The sequence below is a fragment of the Panthera leo genome, chromosome B3, assembly GCF_018350215.1.
Source record: "Panthera leo isolate Ple1 chromosome B3, P.leo_Ple1_pat1.1, whole genome shotgun sequence".
In the NCBI taxonomy this organism is placed as follows: domain Eukaryota; kingdom Metazoa; phylum Chordata; class Mammalia; order Carnivora; family Felidae; genus Panthera; species Panthera leo.
Window position 1 is genome coordinate 99,148,218 of NC_056684.1, and position 27,164 is coordinate 99,175,381.

At 40.2% G+C, this 27,164-nt stretch overlaps 1 protein-coding gene across 2 annotated transcripts in view; it reads left to right on the top strand.

Moving 5' to 3' along the window:
- The window catches only part of GNG2 (G protein subunit gamma 2), a 121,089-nt gene extending 94,300 nt beyond the window's left edge, over positions 1 to 26,789 (top strand). For both annotated transcript variants that reach the window (XM_042943217.1, XM_042943216.1), the window contains 2 exons: positions 467 to 582; positions 23,585 to 26,789. In XM_042943217.1, the coding sequence (XP_042799151.1) occupies positions 496 to 582; positions 23,585 to 23,713 (216 nt within the window). In that variant the 5' untranslated portion in view covers positions 467 to 495 and the 3' untranslated portion in view covers positions 23,714 to 26,789. The remainder of the gene's footprint in view (positions 1 to 466; positions 583 to 23,584) is intronic.
- Positions 26,790 to 27,164: the final 375 nt, after the last annotated feature.

The window sequence follows — 27,164 nt, forward strand, 5'->3', positions numbered from 1 at the left end:
TGTTTACCCTCTGAGGGCACTTAACAGAGTATCTGACAATAGCACCTGAAAAATAACAGCAGTAATAATGTATATTGTCGCACTTACTATTTTGAACTCATTTCATAAGATAACTTTAATGACTTGCTTTCTTGATTCAGCAGTACATCTTATTCTAAGTGATTTCGTAAACATTGTGTTTCATTGTGCTTCATTGTGCTTCTCTGAAGAAGGGGAAGAAGTGCAGATGGATGTGGGGGGGGGGGCAGGGGCAGGGCAGTGAGGTGGGGAGGGCAGGTATTTGGAAAAACACACCTCATCTTCTGGTCTGCCTGCAATCAGACTCAGTGCTGGACTGGGGATGTAGAGGGCTGGGAGAGCCAGACCTGACCACAGCCACTCTTTTGACACTCCCGGATATGATGAGCCTGTGCATTTGGCAGCCCATGAATTCCCTGATGCATTCTTCCTTCCTGTTTTCTTTCAGTGTATCTGAAAAGCCTACCCAGCATTCCAATGGCCAGCAACAACACCGCCAGCATAGCACAAGCCAGGAAGCTGGTAGAACAGCTGAAGATGGAGGCCAACATCGATAGGATAAAGGTGAGGACCACGTAGCCCACACCACTCCTCCAGCCTCGATTATGAGGAGCGTGGCTTGCAGCCACCTGTCACTTGACTTCCCTTCTATAGAGAGTGATGAAAGCAGTGAGGGCAAGAGAGAAACTTAATGATTGGGCAAACGTTCATTTTTCTAATGTGTCTTTGCTTTCTCCAGATTTCTCTCAAATGAAATGACAGCATAGATTAAAACTGGTTCTCCATGTAGACTTAAAAACAAAACAATAACAGCAAAACAAACAAATGAAAAACTTTGGCTCATGGCTGAGATCTAGCCAAGGAGATTGGAGAACACACAAAACGTATCAGGTCACCAGTTGACCTCCCTAACTTTGTAGAGACTGTCTTCTTATTTGGGTTTTAACTTTTCTGTCTTGGTTTAGGCTCTAAGTTTAAGTGTCTCTCTTGATTAATCCTGTCATGATTAATCCTTCTATTCACCACTGCAGGTTATGATTCTTCACTCTTTTATACCTCATTGGATTTCTTCAAAACACTGAAATCACACATGGTCTCCCTAAGGAGAAGTCAAACAGCATAGTGGGTAAATGAAAGTATTTTATCAAGTGAAACTCAGAAATGTATCTCATTTTATTAAAATAACACTAGAACATTCTTCCAAGTGCCAAATTCTTTTTATTTTTTTTTTAATTTTTTTTAACGTTTATTTATTTTTGAGACAAAGAGAGACAGAGCATGAATGGGGGAGGGTCAGAGAGAGAGGGAGACACAGAATCTGAAACAGGCTCCAGGCTCTGAGCTGTCAGCACAGAGCCTGACGCGGGGCTTGAACTCACGGGCCGCGAGATCATGACCTGAGCCGAAGTCGGACGCTTAACCAACTGAGCCACCCACCCAGGCGCCCCCCCAAATTCTTTTTAAAACTAGAATATTTTTACTATTTTCTCCATACCTGAGTTAGCAGCCTAAACTATCTACCCAACCTTTGGAGTATGCTTGTAGATCAAGGGTCAGTAACTTAAAGCTCATGAGCCAGAACATTTATTTTTATAAATAAGGGTTTATTATAACACAGCCGTTAATTTACATATTGTCTATAGCTACTTTCCCACTACAACAGCAGAGCAGAGTAGTTACAACAGAGACCACGTGGCCCTCAAAACATAAAATGTTTACTCTCTGGCCTTTTACTGAAAACTTGACTGACCCCCTGGTCTAGAACAATAGTTCTCCGCCCACCTGTACACTCAGATTACTCAGGGAACTCTATGAAAAGATCAATTCCAAGATAACACCCTAGACCAATTAAGTCAGAATCTCTTGAGTTATGATTCAGGCATCAGGTTTGTGTGTGTGTATGTGTGTGTGTGTTTTGTTTTTAATTATCACTTAGTTTCAATGTAAAGCTAAGGTTAAGAACCTAGGGGAAGGGATTTGCTCCTTTTTTTTTTAAATTTAAGTAAAAATTTACACCCACCATGGGGCTTGAACTCATGACCCTGATGTCAAGAGTTGCATGCTCACCCGACTGAGGCAGCCTGGTACCCAGGGTTTGTTCCTTCTAACTCCTATCAGATACATGCTAGAGAGTGAAGGGGGTGATGGTATTCCCTCATAAGTAAGCTAAGCAAATATCCATGGACATCTATCTATTTTAATCTTCTTTTTTGAGTTCTGATAATGGGGCTATAAGATGTAAACAGCTTCTCTTCTTTCAACAGCTTTAACTCTTCTTCTTTATTCATGAATGAGATAAATAAAGGGTCCTCACCATCTGCCTTGCTCCTTTACCACCTTCTTCATCTTGTCTTTTCCTTTTGCCTCTTCTTTCTTACCCCCTTGCTGAAAAAGTAGCACAGTGACTGCTGAGAGAAGTGAGGTTGTTCAAGGATTGTCACATCAAAATGAGACATTTAGTTCTTCTTTGGGAGGGACGGGAACAGAGGGAGGTTTTGCCCATGGACCTTCTGGAAAATGTCACTTTGCCTTTCAGGGCACCCCAACTAAGATAAAAGTGTTTGTGAGGCACTGTTGTGGTTGGCATTTTCTGTTACTCTTCAGCATTCTCAGATCTTCTCCCGAAGGAGGATGTGATGGTACTGGAGGTGATGAAAAGCTGGCAGTGGGAGAGAAAAGACAGAAATAGGCCTGTTCAGCCATAAGTCAGATCTCCATCCTCCCTCACCTGAGTGACTGACTACAAGGGGCTCCTAGTTGATCCCTGAAATCCCATCTCAACCGTGTCTCCATCCGTGCCATCAACTATCCTCCACATTGCTGCCAATGAAAATTTTCTATAAGAAAATCTCATTATGGGGGCGCCTGGGTGTCTCAGTTGGTTAAGCGGCCAACTTCAGCTCAGGTCATGATCTCGCGGTCCGTGAGTTCGAGCCCCGCGTCGGGCTCTGTGCTGCCAGCTCAGAGCCTGGAGCCTGCTTCAGATTCTGTGTCTCCCTCTCTCTCTGACCCTCCCCCATTCATGCTCTGTCTCTCTCTGTCTCAAAAATAAATAAATGTTAAAAAAAATTTAAAAAAAAAAATCTCATTATGTTCCTTTCCTATAGAAAATCTTTTCATGCTTCCCATCACCTATAAAATAAAATCCAAACCGTTGGCAGAGTATGCAAGGTGCTTCTGGCCTCTGCCCCTCTTTTCAGCTTCATCCCCTTCTTTTTGCCAACCTGCCATACTGAGCCACTTCTGATGCTCTTGATGGAAATTTCAAATGCCTGGAACATTCACTCACCTTCTTTCTGTCTCTCTGCTTTACTAACTCTGGCGACTCCTTGAAGGCTCAGACCAATCATTACATCCTTTGAGAAGCTTTCCCAGACCCTCATCATAAGGTTGGATTTTTACTGATTTTCAGTTGTTCATCTATTCTTTTATCTAACAAATATTTTACTGACAGCTTTTTGAATTGCCAGACCTTTGCTAGGTCCTAGAGAGACAAAGACAGATAAAGATGAAAACATGGCTCTTGCCCTCAAGGATCTCCTTGATCCCCCTTCCTAGTCTAGGAAGCGGTTACAGAAAATATGAACACGACCTATCACTGACATAAATAAGATAGCCAAGAAGCATAATCTCCAAATATAATCAGAAAGAAGTCAGCACCACACCCCAGTTCCCTTTGTATACTTCTTCCGAAGACACCAAAGGAATCACCACGACAAGAGAGACGAAGCGTTCATCTAATAAAGCCGGCCCTGGGTGGTGATCTTCCTAGGCAATCTTCATATCCAAATCTCTGGACCCTCACTATGTCATTAGACCTCACATTGTTGGAAATACAGCAGCAGCTTGTATTTCTGTATTTGTTCTGCACATCAGAGCCAGGCAGGCACGCTGTGGTGAAGTGTCAGATTATTTTTAGTTCAGCTGTTGGCTAAACTGCGACTGTGTTGACAGAGTTGACAGCTAGATGGTTTAGGGCTGGGGTATGTGCCTTCCGGAGTCCCTTCAAAGGCTTCTGAGCACTCAGGCTTCTCCACCTGATGTGCATGCATGATCCCATCAGCAAGAGAGGGCTTCTTTCTGGAGATCCCATGTTTGTGATTTTGCAGTCAGAGTAGCGACCTCTTTAAGCTATAAAGGCAGTGGTGGTGGTATGTACATGTGACAGAGCCCACTGTGGCTGAGGCCACAAGAAACAGGGGGCTGGGAACACAGTGGCCCTGGAGCTTCCAGAGTCCCATCAGCAGGCACGGCCCTATCCCTCCTGTGGCCTCCAGAATAACTTGGGCTGCAGAGAGAAGCTGTACAGTAAGAGGATCTGAATAGCATATTCATTTTTAAACCTTCTTGTGTCCTATCCCTTTGCATCACAGATCCTGGGAGAATTGGGCTAATGAATCCATTATCTGTTCATAAGCCTCAGGCATATATAAATTATACTCCCAGCCTTTCTGTGTTTCTTTGTTAGCATTTAATTCAAGGACAGAAAGTAAAGAGAAACTTAAGGAAGCTGGGAAGGGATCTGGCGACAGGAACGGAGAGGGGCGTAGAACTGTGACACTCAGATGTGTGAAACAGCAATATACTCACACTGATGTTGAGCAGAGACAAATAAAAGGAAGCTTGTCCTTCGAGCACAAGTTGAGAGAGCATGTCCAAAAGTAAAGGACAGCAGGACTTCAGTAAATCTATTTATTCACCATTATATTAGGGCTCCTTGGGTTTCTAATAATAGGAGCCTAACCCAAGCTCACTTAAGCAGGAAGAGGGGATTGATTATAAAAGATACAGTGTGTCTCAGATTCCAAGAGCAGAAATGTAGCTGGGTAAGCAATAGAAATAAGAGCTGGAAGCCCATTGGAAACCGGGAGAGCTCTGTTACATGTCTCTGCCTCCCTTTGTATGTCTCTTTCTTTTCCCAAGAATAGATTTCTCAGCTGTCTGTTCCGTGTGGCAGATATGATGGCTGCCCACAGCTCCCAGGATCCCATGTCACTTCCACCTCCATGAAGAGGTGATAGATTGATTTAATTCCTTTTCAAGTGCATATTCCTAGAGTGGCATTTCTGTACTAGCAAGAGTGAGCCATCTACAGCTCTAATCAATGGACATTAGAATAGAACCACATTGCACAAACATTGCTCCTAGGAATTAACACACCCACATGAATGGGAAAGGAATGGATACTTAAGGAGGAGTGAGAATCATTGTAGGCTGGAAAGATGCTTTCTGACGGAGGGCATGGTTAGCATAATGAAGAATAATGTAGATGTAAGAAAAAAAGAAAGCCAAGGCCAGGGGCGTGGGTGAAATGAGTGCTTCTTAACTAATTGGATGCTCCATAAATTGACCCCACATAAAAACGTCAAATTTATTTCTCATTTATCCCAAGTAGACCTTTCCAACTTGCTCCCCTTACTCCCCCTTTCTCCCCAAGAATATGCTCTGTAAATTCCCACCTCTCTGGTTATTCTGGGTCCCTCACTGAGAATGCCTTTCTCCTTATTCTTTTCATATCTACTACAGACTCAATGTTTGTATCCCCGACTCCTCAAAAAAAAAAGTTCATATGTTGAAATCCTAACCCCCAATATGATGGTATTTGGAGGTGGGTCTTTGGAGGATGATTAGGTCAGGAGGGGTGAGCCTTCATGAATAGGATTAGTGCCCTTTTAAAAAGAGACCCCACTGGGTGCCTGGGTGGCTCTGTCGGTTGAGCGTCCAACTTGAGCTCAGGTCATGATCTTGCGGTCTGTGGGCTCGAGTCCTGCGTCGGGCTCTGTGCTGACAGCTCAGAGCCTGGAGCCTGCTTCAGATTCTGTGTCTCCCTGTCTCTCTGCCCCTCCCCTACTCGTGTTCTGTCTCTCTCTGTCTCATAAATAAATAAGTAAATAAATAAATAAATAAATAAATAAATATTTTAAAAAATTAAAAAAAAAAAAAAAGAGACCCCAAGGAGGTCCCTCATCCCTTCCATCGTGGGAGGTAATAGTAAGAAAACATCTTTGAACCAGGAAGTGGACTCCCGCCAGATCCTGAATCTGCCAGCACTCTGTTCTTAGACTTTCCACTCTCCAGAACTGTGAGGAATAAATTTCTGTTGTTTATAATCCACCCATTCTACGATATTTTGTTACAGAACCTGAATTGACTAAGACCCTGTCCAAATCTTACTCCCCTTTTAAGGGTCAGCTCCAATCCCCATTTGTCCGTGAATCTCTTGCCATTCTGACCATTTTCATCAAACAAATTTTTCCAACTAGACTACAGTCCTCAAAGTCAAAGACCACGTCATTCACCTGTCTGCATCCGTCAGGGCAGTGGAGTACTCAGGCATTCCAGAAACTCTTTTTGAGTGGATAACTTTAAGTTCATGTGTTAAGAATGTCATATAACAGGACATCAGGAGCTATACTCCATGTGATATTTCCAGTGACATTTATGGTTTGGGAAATTGCAAGCCTGAATATAACTGGCTAAATAAAACTGTGATCACAGGAGAAGTTTCACTGAAATGCAAAAATGAAGAGAGGACGGGCAAATAGTTTCATGTCATATGTATGATTATAAGTAGCCAGCGTTTATAGTACACCTTCTTTTTAAAACAGTTCAACATAAAAATAGACCCGATTTTCATAACTGACAAATATGTGTAAATTATTGAATTAAAGACAAAGTTTCCTTTTTCTTAGAGGCTGGGGGAGGGGCAAAGGGAGAGAGAGAGAGAGAGGAAGAAATCATCTTTCTGATGATTGATTCATAAAAGATTGGAATTGTACCAATCATAAAAAAAAAAAATGGTACTGAAAAAAGACCAGTTAGACATCACACTTGGTACTAGAGAGGGGACATACATCCTAAGTTTGAGGCTTTTGAAGTTTTTCTCCAGCATTTGAAATGAAAGTTTTAACATCTCTTCCCCAAAATGCTTGCATTTGATTTATTAGGGAGAATAAGATACTGTCCTCCTCATAGGCCAATTGAGAGAATTTTCAGGGACTATAAAATCAGTACAGTATGTCAAAGGACTTAAAGAGGAAAGGGTTGTGTTCAGCATTGGCCAGTCCTAATTCTTTCAATTTGCGGATAATGAAGCAAAAAATTTTAAATTGAATTCACACATACGTTAATAATTGAGCTTGGCACTTCATTTTTGTGACAGTTGATATAACTTTTAAAAATTCAGTAGGTATTTGTTAAGCACCACACACATGCTTAGCCTTACACATTGTACCTAGGGGCTACAGAAGTACTGTTAAACCTTGATGATTTGAAATCCCTAGAAAATGAATTTCTCTGGATAGCCCAGTTTTCAGGCCAGATGAAGTCTCCCTTTTTAAAAATGTAACTATTTTGGGTGACACTTTTCAGTGTCTTTCTTTTTTATTAAATAAATGTACTTTTTTGGTGACTATTTTCAAGTTATTAATTTCAAAAATATCATTCTATTTCCTTTAAAAAAAATCCTATAGATACAACATTAGTTTAATACCACCCTTGGAGGAGAGGAGAGGGGAAGAGAACTTAGAATATTCACTCATTATTTTATAAATAAAAAATAGTAGATATTTATCCATACAATTTTACTTTCTGTAGTATTGCAATCAAAGTTTGACCCTGGGTACTCCTCACACCCAGGAAAGATCCTTTCTACTCAATTATGGCCACCTGCAGTGATACAGACACCATGATGTTGAGAAGCATGTCAAAGAATACTGAGGTTTCTTCTGCATTCACTAGTGTTAAACTGAACATTTGCATTTTTTCTTACATGAATTACATATTAATGGTTCAAAGAAAAATGAAGGCTTAAAAGTAGCCAGTTGCTTTTGACCTGAGCAAAAGACCTTTCTAGACAAATGTCAGACCAATCTCTCCTACTTTGGAAATTCTGTCTCTTCCGGAGGTTGTCAGTTTCTTTGCCTTCAGGTACGTCACCACGCCTATGACGGGCGATGTTCAATGTTCATAATAACTTCCTGTTTCAGGCCTCCATCCCAGCACAATCTTTGAGGTCCTTTAAAGCAACAAGTTAAAGTTAAGTCAACTTTGGGTGGTGCCTTTCAGGCAACTCAACTGAGAGGGTTGATTGCCATCTCACACATGAGACTTCCCGCATACATAGGCAGTGACCACCTGTCAGTGCTTACTTCTTTGCCTGATGGCTTGCAAGCATTTTGCGACATCAATTTTAAAATGCGTCTCGATCTCAGAATGTAATGAAGACAGATGTATATCCTTACATACTGTTTAAATTCTTGGGTCTGATTTTTACCTTAACACCTGCTTCTCAGAGCTGTCATGGTATCTGCCTAGGGTGGCTTCCTATGTTTTCAGAGCCTAAAATCATAGTGTGGCAGCCTTTGTTGGGACTGTGTGGAGTGACCCTTTCTTCCCTCCGGTGTTCTCAGCCCCGGTCTCGTTTGGAGAGATTGCCGGATAGCTGGGCGTCAGCAGTGGTCAGTCTGGGGACATGCACACGCTTATCAAATGTCATTCCTTTACCTGTGCAACAGATGTCATCTCCCTGCCTGAGGACACGCTCCACCATCTGCCCATCCTAAATCATCAGTCTTGGTTCTCTATTTCGTCAGCTCCAACAATGTACAGACACAGTGTTATTTCTCCATCTTGAAGAAAAATTTTTTTTAATGTTTATTTATTTTTGAGAGAGAGAGAGCATGGGCATGGGAGGGGCAGAGAGAGAGAGGGAGGGAGACACAGAATCTGAAGCAGGCTCCAGGTTCTGAGCTGTCAGCACAGAGCCCAGCACAGGGCTTGAACCCACGAACCGTGAGGTCATGACCTGAGCCAAAATCAGATGCTTAACTGACTGAGCCACCCAGGCGCCCCCTTAAATAAAATTTTTAATTTTTTTCTCTTGACTTACCCACTTCCTCTCCCAGCAGCTGCCTCATTTGTTTACTCTGCTTTGCAGAACTTCTTGAAAAAGTTGTCTGTATTCACTACCTCTGATTTTCCCTTTCTTTTGAAACATTATTTTTCCTCTGGAAGTAATCTCAAAGGTATAACAGGGTTGCGAATATAGTACAAAGAATTTTGTTTTCCCCTGAACCATTTGAAAATAAGTTGTCAACAGCTGCCCCATCACTTCCAAATACTTTAGTGTGTACTTTCTGTAAGTAAAAACATTCTTCTACATAATCATAAAGTACAGTCATCAGAATTAGAAAGTTAACATTGATATGTTGCTACTTTCTAATCCTCAGACCTCATTTAAGTATTGCAAATCACCTTAATAATAATAATACCCCTTTTAGCAAAAGAACCTAGTTCAGAATCATGTGTTGCATTTAGTTGTCCTGTCCATAGACTTCCTTCACTTTCATGACCTTGGCACTTTTGAAGATTATGGGCCGTCTATTTTGTGGAATACCACTCAATTTGGGTTTGTCTAGTATTTCTTCATGATTAAATTCAGTTAACAAAACTGGGGCATTGATATAGAATTGATGGGGATATTTGTCTCATTGCATTCTATCAGTGACATGTGATTTCAAATTGTCACTGTGATGTTAACTTTGATTACTTAATTAAGGTGTTATTTTCAAGTTTCTTCATGTAAAGTTCTTCTTTTGTCTTTTGTAGTTCAGCAACATTTGTATTTGGGGGGAGGGACCTTGAGATCTATAACTATCCTACCCCTCAACAAACATTTTATTCTTTTATTAAAAAAATTTTTTTAATGTTCATTTATTTTTAAGGGAGAAAGAGACAAAGTGTGAGCAGGGGAGGGGCACAGAGAGCGATACATAGAATCTGAAGCAGGTTCCAGGCTCTGAGCTGTCAGCACAGAGCCCAGTGTGGGGCTCGAACCCATAAACCACAAAATCGTGACCTGAGCCGAGGTCGGATGCTTAACCGACTGAGCCACCCAGGCGCCCCACAAACATTCTATTTTTAAAAACGTATTTAATTGTATTGATATGGACTCATGGTTTCCTCTTTTATTCGGTGGTTTGTAATTGCTACTGCCATCATTTATTTTGATGTTTTAATTGACACAGACTGAGAAGCTAGCTACCGTGTCCTTTTGACATGACTCCATCATTGTTTGAGTGCCTCCTTAGTGTTTGGTACAAAAAGATGATGGTGTAGGGGCCTCTTGTTATTTTCTTGCCCCAGCCCTAGAATCATCCTTTCTCCAAGAGCACTAGTTCCTATGAGAATGGTGTTTACAAATGAAACTCTGGATGCTAGGTGTTGTCATTGCTGAAGCGTTTGAGGTGTTGCTACTCTTAGTCCCTCTCAGTGGACGGAGTTAGAGAATACTACACACACACACACACACACACACACACACACACACACACTTTTACATCTGCATTTCTTTCTTTCTTGTGTATCCATGTATATGTAAGCATGAGTTCACACCGACACCACCAGGTCCTGTCCTACACCACAGTACATTCTAGCTTTTCCACTTCCCGTATTTTTAACTTCCTTCACTGACAGAGAGGGTCCTGGCTCCCCTTGTCCTTATCTGGTCAACTCTCCTGTAGGGAACCAAGGTCCCATATTCCATGGCCTCTCCTCCCAACATGAATGCATTCGCCTCCCACTTGGGCTCCTATGCTCCTATCCCCTGTACAGATGCTCTCCTCACCCTGCTTAAGCTCTGACATCCCACCGTGGGCCTCTGACCTAGTGTGGAGCCCCCCGTGCTTAGTCCCACCAATCTCTTTAAGACTGAACTGTTCATGAAGGAGGAGGAGGCCCCATTTGCTCTTTTTTTTTTTCATTATTGTTTTAGAGAGAAAGAGCACGAGTGGTAGGAGTGATGGAAGGAGAGAAGAGAATCTTAAGCAGGCTCCACACTCAGTGCAGAGCCCAACATGGGGCTCGATCCCACAACCCTGAGATCATGACCTGAGCCAAAATCAAGAGTCAGGTGCTCAACTGACTGAGCCACCCACGTGCCCCCCAGTTTGCTCTTCAACCTGTTCAGTGAGACTTTCACTCCCACCATTCTCTTAAACCTTCTCTCACCAAGGTTGCTGAGGGCTGCAGTTGGCTAAATCTAACTAAGTCAATTCTCAGTTTCATCGGACGTGGCCTACTGGTAGCATTTGACATGGTTAATGATTCCTTATGCCTTGAAGCATTTTCTTCAGCATTTGGCTCTCAGCAGCCCCCACTTTCACAGGCTACTCCATCTAAATTCCCTTTCCTGGCTCTGCTTGAGCTCCCCAGCTTCTTACATTGAAGTGTCCCGGGGTTCAGTCCTTGTCCCTCTCTTTTCTATCTAAACATGCTCTCTTGATGATCTTATTCCTTCCCAAGGCTTTATCCACCATCTGTAGGGCCCTGACTCCCAAATTTATAGCTCTCATCTACATCTCTCTCAAACTCCAGCACTGTATATCCCACTGATAGCATTTTAATTTCAAACCGAACCTGTATTCTTGATCTCACCCCCAAAACTTCTCTCCCTGCAGCTTTCACCAGCTGAAATGAGAACAGCTTCGTCTTTCTACTTGTTCAGTCCCACAACTTTAAGAATTATCCTTACCAGTTCTTTTGCATTCACACCCTATCTCCAGTCTGTCATAAATTCCTGGTGAGTCTACATTCAAATACCGTTTATCTAGAATTATATTACTTCACACCACTTCTGAACCACTGCCACCTCTCTCTTAGATTACAGTGGTAGACTCCAGGGCAATCTCTGCTTCCTCCCTTGACTCCCCAAAAGTACTCCGTGTTCTCCACACCAGCATTCTGAGTGCTCCTTTCCAGTGCAAGTCAGTGCCTCCCCTTCTTTCTGGAAGTTTTTACCCAAAGATTAATTACCTTCTCAATTAAGCCCAACTATTGTAATCTGTTCCCCACCCCCACTGCACACACCCACATTCATAATCTCTTTTACCCTGCTTTACTTTCCATTTCCTTATAAAATTTACTACCTTCTAACATTCTCTCTAACTACAATAGTTTCTTTTCTGTTCTCTCACTCAAATTCTATATACGCAATTATATATAGAATTCTCCCGCTCAAATACTATATAAGCAATTTCTTTATGCTGTATATTGGTATAGTTTGATTCATGTTGCTTCATTTGAGGTTTTCTGGGTTACTTGAACCTGTGGACTTGTTGTTTTCATCAGCCATTATGTCTCTTTCAGCCACTATGGCTTCAGATATTGTTTCTTCCTTCTTCTCCACCCACAACTTATCTCCTCTCCTTTCGAGACCCCCATTACATGTGTATTCAGGCCCTTCAAGTTGTCTTCTAGCTTAATATTTCGTGTTCATATTTTATCAGCCTATTTTCTCTCTGTACTTAATTTTGGGGAGTTCCTATTGTCGTTTTCAAATTCACTCATCTTTTCTTCTGCAGTGTCTAAATCTACTGTTAATTCCATCCAATGTATTTTTTTTTTTTTTTATCTCCAGAGATGTGATTTGGGTCTTTTAAATATCTTCCATGTCTCTTTCTATCATGTTTTGCTTTCTTCTATGTTCTTGATTGTATGGACAATATTTAAAATAGCTATTTTAACAACAAACCTCCTTATCTATTAATTTTATCATCTGTGTCAATTCTGGGTCTTTTTCTTTGGATTAATTTTTCTCCTTATAAGGGAGAGATTTTTTTCACACTTAATTACATGCCTGATTTTTTTTTATCGGATTCTAGACATTGTGGCATACTGGAATTTTTTTGTATTCCCTTTAATATTTGGGGGTTTTGTTCTCTAGTGCAATTAAGTTACTTAGAAGCATTTGATCTATTCAAGGCTTACTTTTGAACATTGGCAGGTGGGTCCACAACAGCCTTTAACCTAGGCCGATTTGGTACCCCTTCTGAAGCAATACCCTTTTTAGGACTCTGGTCAATCCCCCATCTGTTATGAGATCGTGGAGGCACAAACTTTTCCAGCCCTGCGTGATCACCAGGGATTATTCAGTTGATCCTTTCTGAATTTTTTTGTACAGCTTCAAGCAGTTTTCTCCCACATATGTGCTGATCAGTATTCAGCTAATGACTCAAAAGGAATCCTCTGGAAACCTCCAGAGCTCACACTTTCTGTCTCCCTCTCATTCTGTGTCTGTGTAGCACTTTATTCTCTGTTACTCTCTCTTCAACTCAGGGAGATCCCTGAACTCTGTTTGGGTAGCCCTTCCCTATGCCATAGCCTAAAAACAGTTTTCCCTTTTTTTTTTTAAACATTGACTTTTGAGAGAGAGAGAGAGAGAGAGAGAGAGCAAGTGGGGGAGGGGGAAGAGGGGGAGTGGACAGAGGCTCTGAAGCAGACTCTGTGCTAACAGCAGAGAGCCTGATGTGGGGTTCAAACTTATGACCTGTGAGATCATGACCTGACCCGAAGTCGGATGCTTAACCAACTGAACCACCCAGGGACCCCTTTTTTAAACAGTCAACTGGGACAATCACGGGGCTTATCTTATCTCCCTTTTCTCACGGGTCACTGTCCTGTCCTACCTGTTGCCTGACATTTAAAAACTACTTGTTCATATATTTCCAGTTTAATTAGTGTGTGTTTTTTCATCTGAGTCTGAATTAGAAGCCTAGAATATTGCATAAGTTCCACAAGGACAGGAATCTTTGTATATTTTGTTCCTTTATTATCCCAAATATCCAGACCTATGCCCGGCAAATTAGGTACTCAGTAAATAAATATTAGTTGAATAGAATATTTATTGAGTAAGATTGTTTGAGAACTCCTTCAGCAGTTATCTGAGTGTCTACTTTGTGTCTGCCACTGATTATACAGTGGATAAAGCAGATACAGTTTCTGCCTTCATAGAGCATAGTGCCTAAAAGGAAAGACATACATCAAACAGCAAATAAATAAACGACGCTTGTCATTATAAATTGTGACAAACGTTTTTCTGTAAATGGAAAGAAAGGGTGCTCTGAAAGAACATGATGAGGGAAGTCATTATTGGATGAAGCGGTCAGTAAAGACTCTGCAAAGAGGCAATATTTCAGCTGACTCCTAAAGGAAGAGAAGAAACCAGCCTATGGAGAAAATGGGGAAAAAAATACTCCGGGGAGTTGTATAAATGAAGCTCTAAGGCATAAGAGAACTTGGAGCTTCCACAAAATTAGTGAAGGCTTGTGTGGGGAAGGGAAGGAGGCCACACACAAAATTGGAAAGATGGGCAGGCCCAAAGCATGCAAGCTTCACAGGCTGTTTTAAGATGTTTTTGTTCTCTACAAAGTAGAATGACAAACTATGAGAGGTTTTGACTAAGAGCATGATATGAGCCCATTTATATTTTTAAATTAACTTCCTAGCCGTAGTATGGAAAATGCTACTCTTGGCACAGTAGTCAAAGCAGGGAATTCATTTAGAACTGAGATTCTTCAACTTTTCTGCCTTAGACCTGTTTGATAGCTTACTGAAGCATATGGTCCCCTCTTCAGAATGTTTTCAAATTACAAAGGAAAGTAATCCTATTGAAATACAGTTTATCAGAATATTTTTTAGAAAAAAACATTTGTGATAAAGTTATATATGTACTCCTTTATTAACTGATTATATAAGATCTCATGGTGGGTCTATAATTATAAGGTAGATGAACATAAATGAAATGTTCAGATGTTTGCAATAGCTAGTAATGTGATGGAAAATATCTGATTTCTATGGGGAACCAAGTCAGAGGGCTAATGCTACTGTTGTGTGTTGTCTACCTCTGGGAATGAAATAAAAAGAAATACTAAATGAAATGGAAGATGCTAAATTTCCATTTGAGGTTGGTGAAGATAAAGATGTAATTTTTCTTATTAAAGTTCACAGACCACCCCCTGAATTCTATCTGTTGAGTCTGTATTCATCTGTTTGAGCTGCTGTAATGCAATACCATAGACTGGGTGGCTTATAAACAACAGAATTTTTTTCTCATGGTTCTGGAGACTGGGAAGTCCAACATCAAAGCACTGGCAGATTCCATGTCTGATGAGAGCCTGCTTCCTGGTTCATAGATGGCAGACTTTGCACTAGGTTCTCACATGGCAGAAGGGGTGAGGGAACTCTAGAATCTCTCTCATGTGAGCACTAACTCCATGCATGAGAACTCCAGATTCCGTGACATTGGGAATTAAGTTTCAACATATACATCTTGGAGGACACAAACATTCAGTTTATAGTAGACCCTTTGGGAAACCCAAATTAATCACTTTTTGTTTAAGATGTTATTTCTGGAAACGTGGAGAAAGAATATGGAGGCTTGAATTAGAGCAGTCACAATAGCAATAAGGAAACAAATTTGAGATATTTTCGGAGGAATAATCAACAAGACAGAAAAGAGAGAGATTGCCTGTGGTTACTGGGAAAGTTTTCATGGAAGTAGGCCTAAAGGTATTTAATGGAAAAGACAGGGTAGGCAAAATCTTGGCAGGGATAGTCAGAAAGCAAGAAGACTTTCCAGGCAGACTATTTTTGCTGTGACTCATTTTAAGTAAGGGATAAGGATGACACTATGCATTCTAAAGGAAGAGTATTCATAGGATTAAGTCAGGAACACTGAGACTCACTACTCAGCCACCCATGAGCTGTGAGACCTAAGACAAACAACTACCTAATGAAGCCTCAAATTCACATATTTCAGATGGGGATAATAATAGCTTGTGACTCATAATGTTGTTGTAAGTATTAAATAAGATACTGTATGTAAAGTGGTTAGCACATTTCTAACACATAGCAAGAGAAGATAAATAATAGCAATTATTCTCATTCCTGCTAGGATTCTGACAATGTGTGGGACTATCACCCACAGGAAATTGCAATCTGGTTAAGGAAACCAGATAAAACCCGTAAAATATTTTTAAAAAGAAACCATTCAGAATCAAGTGGTCAAATATAAGATATATGCAACACGTAAGCTTAATTTTTCTCAATGTAGCACTTTTTGTTTAATAAAAAGATTTTGAAAACCTCTGCTTCACACAGGCATACCTTGTTTTATCATGCATTTTTATTGCATTTCTCAGATACTGCAGTTTTTTGTTGGGTTTTTTTGTGTTTTTTTACAAACTGAAGGTTTCTGGCAACCCTGCCTTGAGCAAGTCTATTTGTGTCATTTTTCCAACAGCGTTTGCTCACTTCACGTCTCTGTGTCACATTTTGGTAATTCTTGCAATATTCCAAGCTTTTCCATCATTATTATATTTGCTGTGGTGATCTGTGATCAGTGACTATGACTTGCTACAAGCTCAGATGACGGTTAGCATTTTTTAGCATGAGTATTTTTTACTTAAAGTATGTTCGCTGTTTTCTTAGGCATAAAGCCACTACACACTTATAGACTACAGGATAGTGTAAACATAACTTTTATACACCCTGGGAAACCAGAATATTCATTTGACTCGCTTTATTGTGGTATCCACTTTATTGCAGTGGTCTGGTATGAAACCTGCAATATCTCTGAGGCATGCCTGTATTTGTATGTGAACATTGCAGAATAGGGATGGTGCTGGATCTCTTCTTAACAAGTGAGTTTTAGATATGCCTGTTGCCTAGTCATTGCTGCCTGCAGCTGAGCTCCTGTTTGGGGTAATAATGACCATGGCTCAAACAAGTAAAAGGCACACACACACAGTGATTGAGATTCAGTCTGAAAGTCTGTCCTTTGCTTTCATTTAGAGGAGCTAAGAGAAGAACAAGTTGTTTCCTTTCATTCTATCATAATAGCATTTCATGAAGATGCACAAAGAATTTCAATTTCAACCTTTGGAACTAGCCTTGCATTTGAGTAGCTTCTATGTGGATAGCTGTGGCTTAATGGCAAAGCATCAGGTTCAGTTCTTTTTCTGCCATGTGCTTTGCTATATGACATTGGAAAACTCAAGCAATCTGCTGAGCCTTAATTTTTCACTTATGAAAGGACAATAACGCTTCTTACCTCGGGATAATTGTGTAGATCAACAGGGAAAACGCAATGTCTAAAACATAGTAGGAGCATAATAAAAATCTTTTTATAAGCAATGTAATATCAATTAAAGAGCAACGCTTTAAGCCAAAACCTGTAACAAGAGACAACGGTCATTATATAATGATGAAGGGGGTCAATCATTAACAGGATATAACCATCATAAACCTATACAACGTTAGAGCACCTAAATATATTGAGCAAATATTACCAGACCTGATGAGAGAAATAAACAACAATAAAATAATAGTAGCGGGCTTTAGCAGCCCACTTTCAAAAATGCATAACTCACCCAGACAAAAAATTCATAAGGAAATGTTGGACTTGAACTATACTTTAGACTAAATGGATCTAATAGACATATACAGAACATTCCATCCAACAGCAGCAGAATACATGTTCTTCTTAAGTGTACATGTTACAATCTCTAAGACAGGACAAATAATAGGTCACAAAATAAGCCTTGGCCAATTTAAGAAGACTGAAATTATAAAAAGAATCTTTTCCAACCACAATGGTATGAAACTACAAATCAATAACAGGAGGAAAACTGGGTAATTCGCACATATGTGGAAGTTAACACACTCCCGAATAGCAAACCGATGTATCGAAGAAGAAATCAGAAGGTTAATAAAAAAATATCTTGAAATGAAAAAAAAAAAAAAGGAAATACAATATCCCTAAACTTACGAGATACAGCAAAAGCAGTTCCAAGAGGGAAGTTTATAGCAACATGTAAAACAAACAAAACAACAACAACAAAAAGATCCTAAATAACCTAAACTTAAACTTCAAGGAATTTTTTAAAAAGAACAAATTAAGCCTAAAGTTAGCAGAAGGAAGGAAATAACAAAGATAAGAGCAAGAAATGAATGAAATAGAGACCAGAGAAACAATAGGAAAGATCAGTGAAACTAATAGCTAGTTTTTAAAAGATGAGTAAAGCTGACAAACCCTTCACTAGACTAAGAAAAGAAAGAGAAGGCTCAAATAAAATTAGAAATGAAAGAAGGCATTGCAACTCATACCACAGAAACACAAAGGATCATAAGAGACTACTATGAAAAAATTATATGCCAACAAATTGGAAACCTAGAAGAACTGGATAAATTACTGGAAACATACCACCTTCCAAGACTAAATCATAAAGAAATAGAAAATCTGAACAGACCAATAAAGAGTAAGGAGATTGAATCAGTAACCAAAAACCTCCCAACAAGGAAAAGCCCAAGACCAGATGATTTCCCTGATTAATCCTACCAGACATTTAAAGAATTTATGCTGATCCTTCCCAAACTCTTCCAAAATTGAAAATTGGGAGGGAATACTCCCAAACTCATTTGAAAAGGCCACCATTACCCTGCTACCAAAGCTAGATAAAATACTACAAGATAAGAAAATTACAGGCCAGTATCCCTGGTGAATAGATGCAAAACTTCTGTACCAAATATTATCAAACCAAATTCAACAGCATATTAAAAGGATCACACACAATGGGGCGCCTGGGTGGCTCATTCGGTTAAGCAGCCGACTTTGGCTCAGGTCATGATTTCGTGGTCCGTGGGTTTGAGCCCCGCATCAGGCTCTGTGCTGACAGCTCAGAGCCTGGAGCCTGTTTCAGATTCTGTGTCTCCCTCTCTCTGATCCTCCCCCATTCATGCTCTGTCTCTCTCTGTCTCAAAAATAAATAAACGTTAAAAAAAAATTAAAAAAAAAAAAGGATCACACACTGCAGTTAAGGATTTATCCCGGAATGCAAGGATGGTGCAACAAATCAATATATGTGACACATCACATTAGCAGAATGAGAGATGAAAATCATATGATCATCTCAATAGAGGCAGAAAAAGCATTTAACAAATACAACATCCTTTCAGGATTAAAACTCAACAGATTGGGTATAGAAGGAATGTACCTCAACATGATAAAGGTCATATATGACAAGCCCAAAGCTAACATCATCCTCAGTGATGAAAGACTGACAGCTTTTCTTCTAAGGTCAGGAACAAAACAAGGGTTTTCACTCTCACCACTCCTATTCAACATGGTACTGAAGTCCTAGCCAGAGCAGTCAGGCAGGAAATAGAAATGAAAGGTATCCAAATCAGAAAGGAAGAAGTAAAATTGTCTCCATTGGAAGATGATATGATCTCAGATAAAGAAAATTTCTAAAGATCTCACACACAGAAAACTGTTAGAACTAATCAACTTGCTAAGCAGTAAAGTAGCAAGATACAAAATCAGCATACAGATATCCATTGTGTTTTTATACAAAACATTGAAATAGCAGAAAAAGAAATAAAGAAAATTATTCACAAGAGCATCAAAAACAATAAGATATTTAGGAATAAATTTACCCAAGAATGTGAAGGAGCTGTACACTGAAAACTAAGACTTCAATGAAAGAAATTGAAGACACGAATAAATGGAAAGATAGTCTATGTGCATAGATCAGAAGAATTAATATTGTTGAAATGTCCATACTACCCCAAACCATCTGAAGATTCAGTGCAATCCTTATCAAAATTCCAATGTCATTTTTCATAGAAATATAAAAAAAAATCATAAAATTCATAATGAAGCACAAAAGACCCTGAACAGCCAAAGCAATCCTAAGAAGAATAAAGCTGGAGGCATCATGCTTCCTGATTTCAAACTGTTACAAAGCTATAGTAATCAAAACAGTATGGCATAAAAATAGACACACAGACCAATGGAACTAAATAAAGAGCCAAGAAATAAACCCTACTATATACCATCAACTAACATTTGACAAGGGAGCTAAGAATACTTAATAGGGAAAAGATCATCTTTTCAATAAATGGTGTTGGGAAGATTGAATAATCACATGCAAAAGAATGAAACTATTGTGTTGAGCACTGAGTGTTATATGCAAGTAATGAATCACTAAATTCTACTCCTGAAAACAATATTTCATAGTGGCTAAGCTCGTTGACATTGGTCTTGACAATGATTTCTTAAATACAACACCAAAAATACATGCCACAAAAGCAAAAATAAATAAGAAGGTCTACATGAAACTAAAAAGGTTCTGCCCAGCAAAAGAAACCATCAACAAAATGAAAAGGCAACCTATGGAATAGGAGAAAATATTTGCAAACCATACACATGGGAAGGGGTTGATATCCAAAGTATATAAAGAACTCAAAGAAGGGGGGAAATCTGATTAAAAAATGGGCAGAGGAACTGAGCAGACATTTTTCCAGAGAAGACATATGAATGGCCAACAGGTATGTGAAAAGATGTTCAACATCACTAATCAGGGGAATGCAAATCAAAAGCACAATGAGATATCACTTCACACCTGTTAGAGTGGCTATTATCAAAAAGACAAGTGATAATATGTGTTGGTTAAGAAGTGGAGAAAGTGAGGGGCGCCTGGGTGGCTCAGTCGGTTAAGTGTCCGACTTCGGCTCAGGTCATGATCTCGCGGTCCGTGAGTTTGAGCCCCGCGTCAGGCTCTGGGCTGATGTCTCAGAGCCTGGAGCCTGCTTCCGATTCTGTGTCTTTCTCTCTCTCTGCCCCTCCCCCGTTCATGCTCTGTCTCTCTCTGTCCCAAAAATAAATAAACGTTAAAAAAAATTTTTTTTTTAAAAAGAAGTGGAGAAAGCAGAACCCTTATTTGCTTTTGGTGGGAATGTATAATGGTGCAGCCATTACAGAAAACAGTATGGAGGGTCCTCAAAAAATTAAAAGTATATATATCCACGGGAAATGAAATCAGGATTCCAAAGAGTGATCTGCACTTCATTGCAATAGTCAAGTTATGGAAACAACCTAAGTGTTCATCCATGGATGAATGGATCAAGAAGATGTGTTATATACATACAATGGAGAATTATTCAGCTATGAGGAAAAAGGAAATCTGGCCATTTGTGATAATATGATGGGCCTTAAAGGAACTATGTTAAGTGAGATAAGTCAGAGAAAGACAAACACTGTATATCACTTACATGTGAAAACTAAAAAAATCTAAGTCACAGAAACAGAATGGAATGGTGGTTGCCAGGGGCTGGATGGTGAGGGAAATGGGGAGATGTTGGTCAAAGGCTATAAACTTCCAGTTATAAGATGAATAAATTCTGGTGATTGAATGTACAGCAGGGTGACACAGTTAACAATAGTATATTGGATACTTGAAAGTTGCTAAAAGAGTAGATCTTAAATGCTCTTACCACACACATACAAAAAAAGGTAATTACGTGAGGTGACAGAGGTAGTAATTATCCTTCTGTAGTTATAATTTCACAGTATAGTCCTGTATCAAACAATTACAATGTACACTTTAAAGTTATACATTGTATATAAATTATATCTCGATAAAGCTGGGAAAAAGGTAAATAAGAGATTATTTAAAATTTTTAAAAAAGGTGAGACTGACTCTGACACAAATATACTCTACTGCATTGAATAGTGTCCCCTAAACCTATCTGGAACCTTAGAATGTGGTCTTATTGGGAAGTAGGATATTTGAAGACGTAATCAAGGAAAGATGAGTTCAAGCTAGATTAGGGTCGACCCTAATCCAGTGATTGGTAGGTAGGAAATGGGGGCATAGACGAAGAGAGGAATACCGTGGGAAGACAGAGACACACAAGAGAGAAGGCCATGGAGAGATGCGGGTAGAGTTTGGAGCGATGCATTTACAAGTCAAGAGACACTGAGGACTGCCAGAAACCACCAGCACTAGCTAAGAAGCATGGAACAGATTCTCCTTGGGCCTCCATTGGGAACCACCAACCCTGCTGACACCTTGATTTTGAACTTCCAGTCTCTAACACTAAGTGCCAGAGAATAAATTTCCGTTGTTTTAAGTCACCTAGTTTGTGGCAATTTATTAAGGCAGACTGAAGAAACTAATGCACATACCAATTCCTATACCTCTTTATATCAGTCCGGGTAGACCAGGTTTTGTCGCAATAACAAAAGGTCCTCTCCTCCCATTCTTGGGGGTTACGACAACAAAGGGGGTTACAACAAACATTCTTGGGGGTTATGTTGGTGGATATTCCCACCACATATCCTTTACAGATCAGCTGCCACTCCACACCATGTCACTTTCATCAGGGATCCTGGCAGTCACAGCATCCTCTATCCAGAATATTGCCTCTGTCTGGTGTGTGATGAAAGGAACAGACAGTCCAAAAATTCAAAGCTTTGTGGAGTTAGATGACAAAACCAGCAAACCATAAAATTGAAAGGCCTTTAAGTAGCAAAGCTGTAATCAACTTGGCCATAAGGCAAGGAACAAATCCAGGGTATGGCCACTATGCCTTTCGTTAAAACTTCTGAATCAATTAAGGTGGTTCGCAGTAAATTGCTTCATTTGGACAAACTGGCAGAGAGAAAGCATATGGCAGACTATGCACTGGTTCTTGATGCTTCGGCCCTAAAGTGACCCACATCACTTCTCTCACATCTCATTGGCTAGAGCAAGTCTGCTGTCGTTGGGTGGGTGTGTATAATCTACCTGTAAGGTGGGCCAGTGAATCTGTTTAGCAATAATAGACTCCATCCCACTCTTACAGAGGATTATCCTTTCAGTAGTCACTTTGAAAGGCTATTCTAGTAGTACAGTGATATTGAAAAATCTTTTGGAGTGATCTCTAGAGCAAGTATATTATGTCCTGTAAGAAACCAACTCTTAACTTTATGGTTTTTGAGCCCAAATACCATTCCTCAGGTGGATCATCCACCTAGTCCCCAGATGTGGTTATAAATGACCTTTAGTTTATTTTACCAAATGAAGTCCACCCTCAAGTAGTGAAAATTTGCCATTGTCGAGACTGGTCGAAGGAAGGTAGTCCAGACAATTCCCAAGAAGAAGCTACAGAAATGTGAGAAATAACAGTATCGCTGAAATCAATGACCAGCCTTGTAATGGGACTCCCTCAAGGATACAGTGCTCAATTGAAGGAATAATATATATTTATCAGATATATACATAATTATATATGTATAAGAACATATAATATAGAATATGTAAAAATGTAAGAATACGTAAAGTTATGTGCATTTTTTGTGTTTGTGCACATCCTGCTGTGTTTGTTTAAAAAGGAAATGAACAAGCCTTTCTGCATTCTAACACAGTTCCCGAAGCAAGAAGGCACAACTATGAAATGGTAATAATGTCTAGCCTGGATGGAAAGCCTACATGTGCCAGGCACTACGTAAATTGTGTGGATTAACTCACTTAACCCTTGCAGCCAGGGCTGGGACTATGATGAGGCACCTAGTAAGGTACCTGAGGCACAAGTCTCAGGAGACCTCCACTGTCAGGGCTGTGCGCATGCAGGGTTGATCCTCACATGACCTTAGCAGTGAGCACCCCATCCCGTTTGTTCCCTAAGGGCCTCACTCGCCTGGGCCTACTCCCGGGACTGCTGGAGACAGTCCTGAAAGGTCATGGTCACCAACTCCCTTCTTTGCAGACCGGGAAACGGAGCCTATGGAGGTTGAGCGCCCGCCTGTCTTTCACACGAGCTGGTGAGCAGTGCAGCGTGGAGTTGAGCCCAAATCCTTCCGGGCAGCTGGACTCTGAAGTCTGGGCTTTGACTGATGGAAGCCATGGATGCTTCTGCCGATGCCACGTCTAAACATCCGGTTGTTTTTTGTCCTCCTTTCCAGGTATCCAAGGCGGCTGCAGACTTGATGGCCTATTGTGAGGCCCATGCCAAGGAAGACCCCCTGCTGACCCCCGTCCCGGCTTCAGAAAACCCATTTAGGGAGAAGAAGTTTTTCTGCGCCATCCTTTAAGCCTTCGTGAGGAGCCTGAAGAGCCGCCGGGCTCCTGGGACACTGATGTAGAGTTCTTAGCAAAGTGGGCGCCTTTCTAGTCCACAGCATTTAAAGAGAGGGAGGAGAACCATCCTGGAAACTCCAGGCTATGCATGTTTAAAGAACTGGTCCCCTTTATGAGAATGATCGCCAAACCACATCCCAAGTTAAGAGATCTGATATCTGCAGAACTGCCTGGAGGAGGGGAATCTGTAAAGATAAAATCCGCGTCATTTCTTTTCTGCTATCCCTCCCCACACCTTATGTTTCTGCTTCATATTTAAAAAAAAAAATCAAAACAGACAGCCGTACTGAGCTAAGATGTGTATGACCTTCTTGGAATGAATATTGCCTTTAGCATACCCTTTGATAAGCTGAATTGTCCAGTGTAGCCGCAGTTTGGTTTTATGGCATTGATGTTTAGTCTTTGTGCCTTTTTCTTTTCTCCTTCCCCCATACCTCTCCTTCCACCCCTTCCCATTAGAGTAGTACAAAGATAAGACTGGACTTGTCCGTAAGACTGAACTCCAAGGATGAGAACCCAAACATGTAGGGAGATGTTCCCCGTGGTTTATCCTCATGGTAATAACAACAAAAAAACGCCGGTTGTCTGTGTTCTCTTATCACAATTCCTAACATTTGTACATGATAGCTTTGATTCTGCAAGTAAAAGTAAATCATGTGTTGTGACTGGTGCTTTCATATATTTGTGACAATTTTTGAGTGATACTGCATGAAAATGTCCCTATGTTACATCCATTCAGAAGGTTTGTTGTTTCACTCTGAAGTTTGGAACAGGAACGCGAGAGGAGAAAAGCTGGAGAAGAAAAATCTCAGTCTCTTGAAAACTGAGATCACTTCAGCGCCTTAGCCATGCCTAAAATACCTCTGAGTTCACAGTGGCGTATACGCCTCTTCGACGTATTTTCCAGAATCCAAAGCAGTTTGGTTGTGTCCAGGATCCAGGACAGCACAGGAACCACTGAACAGGACAGGGAAGGATTCAGCATCAGTTGGGAGGTGCTTTTGTTAGAGTAAGGGCAAATTTCATCTTTCCCTGAATTGTGGAAATTCTAGATTCAAGAACACTTTCTGTTTGTTCAAGTACCAGGAGAAATAAACCTGGATGGCTCCAGAGAAGACCCATTCTCAGCATCCTGGCTGTTCACTGCCAGGGAGAAGGGGGCAGGTGCGGCCCCCTCAGCCAGCAACATCAGAAAGGTTCTGGCTCTTTTTTGCCACTGAGATGGTCTTTGCTTTTCACTGAGCAGATTTTTCAGTAGAACCTTTTCTGGTTTTGTTTTCCATCTTGTTTGTTAGAGTCTCTCAGTCTTTATTTACAACTTCCTGGCAGCTAGAGCCCTCTTTTCCCAAGAGATGATCTTGAAAGTGATTTTTCCTTACAGCTCTAGCCTTCATCAGTAATGGAAGGTCCTGGAAGCCTGCATCACTTTTTTTCTGTGCCATTCCCAGGCAAAAGAGGACCTCTCTTACATCTCACTGTTTACTTTGATGTCACGAAAACCATTTCCAAATTCATTCTATTCTCTTTCCATTCTCTTCCTTCTATTAAAAAAAAAAAAAAAGGAAAGGAAGGAAAAAAGATGTAAAAGCTTAATATGCCAAGGACAGGTTTTGAGAGAGTAAATATTTTCCTTAGCTCCTTTTATGGGCATGATGGTAAAAGAATAAGTACATCCAATTAAAGCTCACGCCTGGGGCCAGGAAAAGGGAATGCTGAAACATTTGCAAAAGGTATGAATGTACTTCTGTAACCAGATACTGCTGTTCAAACCTTGGGGTGTTGTTACAATCAGTGAGACACTAATGCAGATACAGTGGGAAGACCTTGGCAGAGTAGTTGTTAAACTACATGCCATATTGTACCATTAGCTTAGTATTACCGTGGAATCAACTAAAACCGTATCCCATTTTCAAAATTAGTCAAAACATGAATTGGCCATGCAGTCACACAAAAACAACTGTAAATGAAGCACCTCTGGGTGGTGATTAAGGTGTCATTGCGAGACCCCAAGGATTTTCATGATCCACATCATTTATGTTTCTTAGAGGGGCTCTCTATATTTTTATGTGAATCTAGATCTTTGGAGCAGTTAAGATGGAACTAAAACTTGAAGGAGGCACCATAATACGGCTCTGGTAATTAGAAAAGTTAAGGCAGTTCCAAAGTGCGTGTGACCTTGTTTACAAAAGAAGAGAGAAGGCAGAGAACACACAGCCCATCTGAAATTACGTTTAAGGAAAGTGTTTTGGCTTTGTCGTACCTTCATGTCCTATCGTATGGAATTATACTACCAGAGTCTTTATATGCGTTTTTGCTTATTGGTATTTTTACTTGTTAAGGGGAAAAGAAATCTTTTGATGACTTATACCTCTAAAGAGCTTTAATTCTGTTAGAAGTTCACCAATCATTTCCACCAGCATGACTTTATCTTAAGGAATAACCAATAGGAAAACTTAATTATTCAAGGCCCTAATATCTGCATATAATGTATTGGATAGTAATGAGAATCTGCCATGCAGTTAGTTTAAACAGTAACAATAACCCTCATATTTAGGGGAAAAAATATCTTGTATCATCCTCAATATTCCAATTTCTTTTTTTTTTTTTTCGATTTTAAACCAAGTACTATTTAATTTTACTTAGAGGTTGCAAAAAACTACTTTGATCTGAGGGTAATTTTAATAATATTTGAAAGAGATTGCTTACCAAGGAGAAATTAAATCAATTTATCCATATACTCCTATTCACAAATGGGAATTGAGGAAATCAAGCATGCTGTCTTAGAGTTTTGTATTTTTTTTTTAATATTTGCTTTAAGCTGCTCCTGGCAAAGGTGAATTGTTACATATACATTAATATATTCCCAACCCAAGAATGGTTCACATTTTTCCTATATAAGATCTATGGAGTGTGTCTTTCAAAGAGAGGAAAATACAGAAATGTTAAAGAAGGAAAACCTGAATGTGATGTGCACATTTTCATCCCACATGGACAATGTATTTGTTTTAATAAATGGAATTTTCAAATTCACTTCACATGCAGTCAATTTTATTTGAGGGCCCGTGGGCCACCTGGCCCATCGATTTCATGGTTAATTTGAGAAGGATGGTGACATGTAACAGGATGGATGGGGAAATAGAAATCCGTTGGCTTTCTTTAGGATTTTGTTAATAGAGGTGCCCTAAGGAAAGAAAGACTCACATGAGACTCTTTAAAAGCCTTTCTCCCTGGGTCTCTACATCTTTGGTACAATGCCTGGGGACAGAGAAAGGTGATGGAGAAGAGCCCAGGGCTCCGGCAGGCTGGACCATGAGGACAAACTGTGATTATGCTCTACTGTGCTGTGAGTGCCGCACTGGGATTTTTTTCTTCATACGTGCACACGCATGCATGTGCACACACACA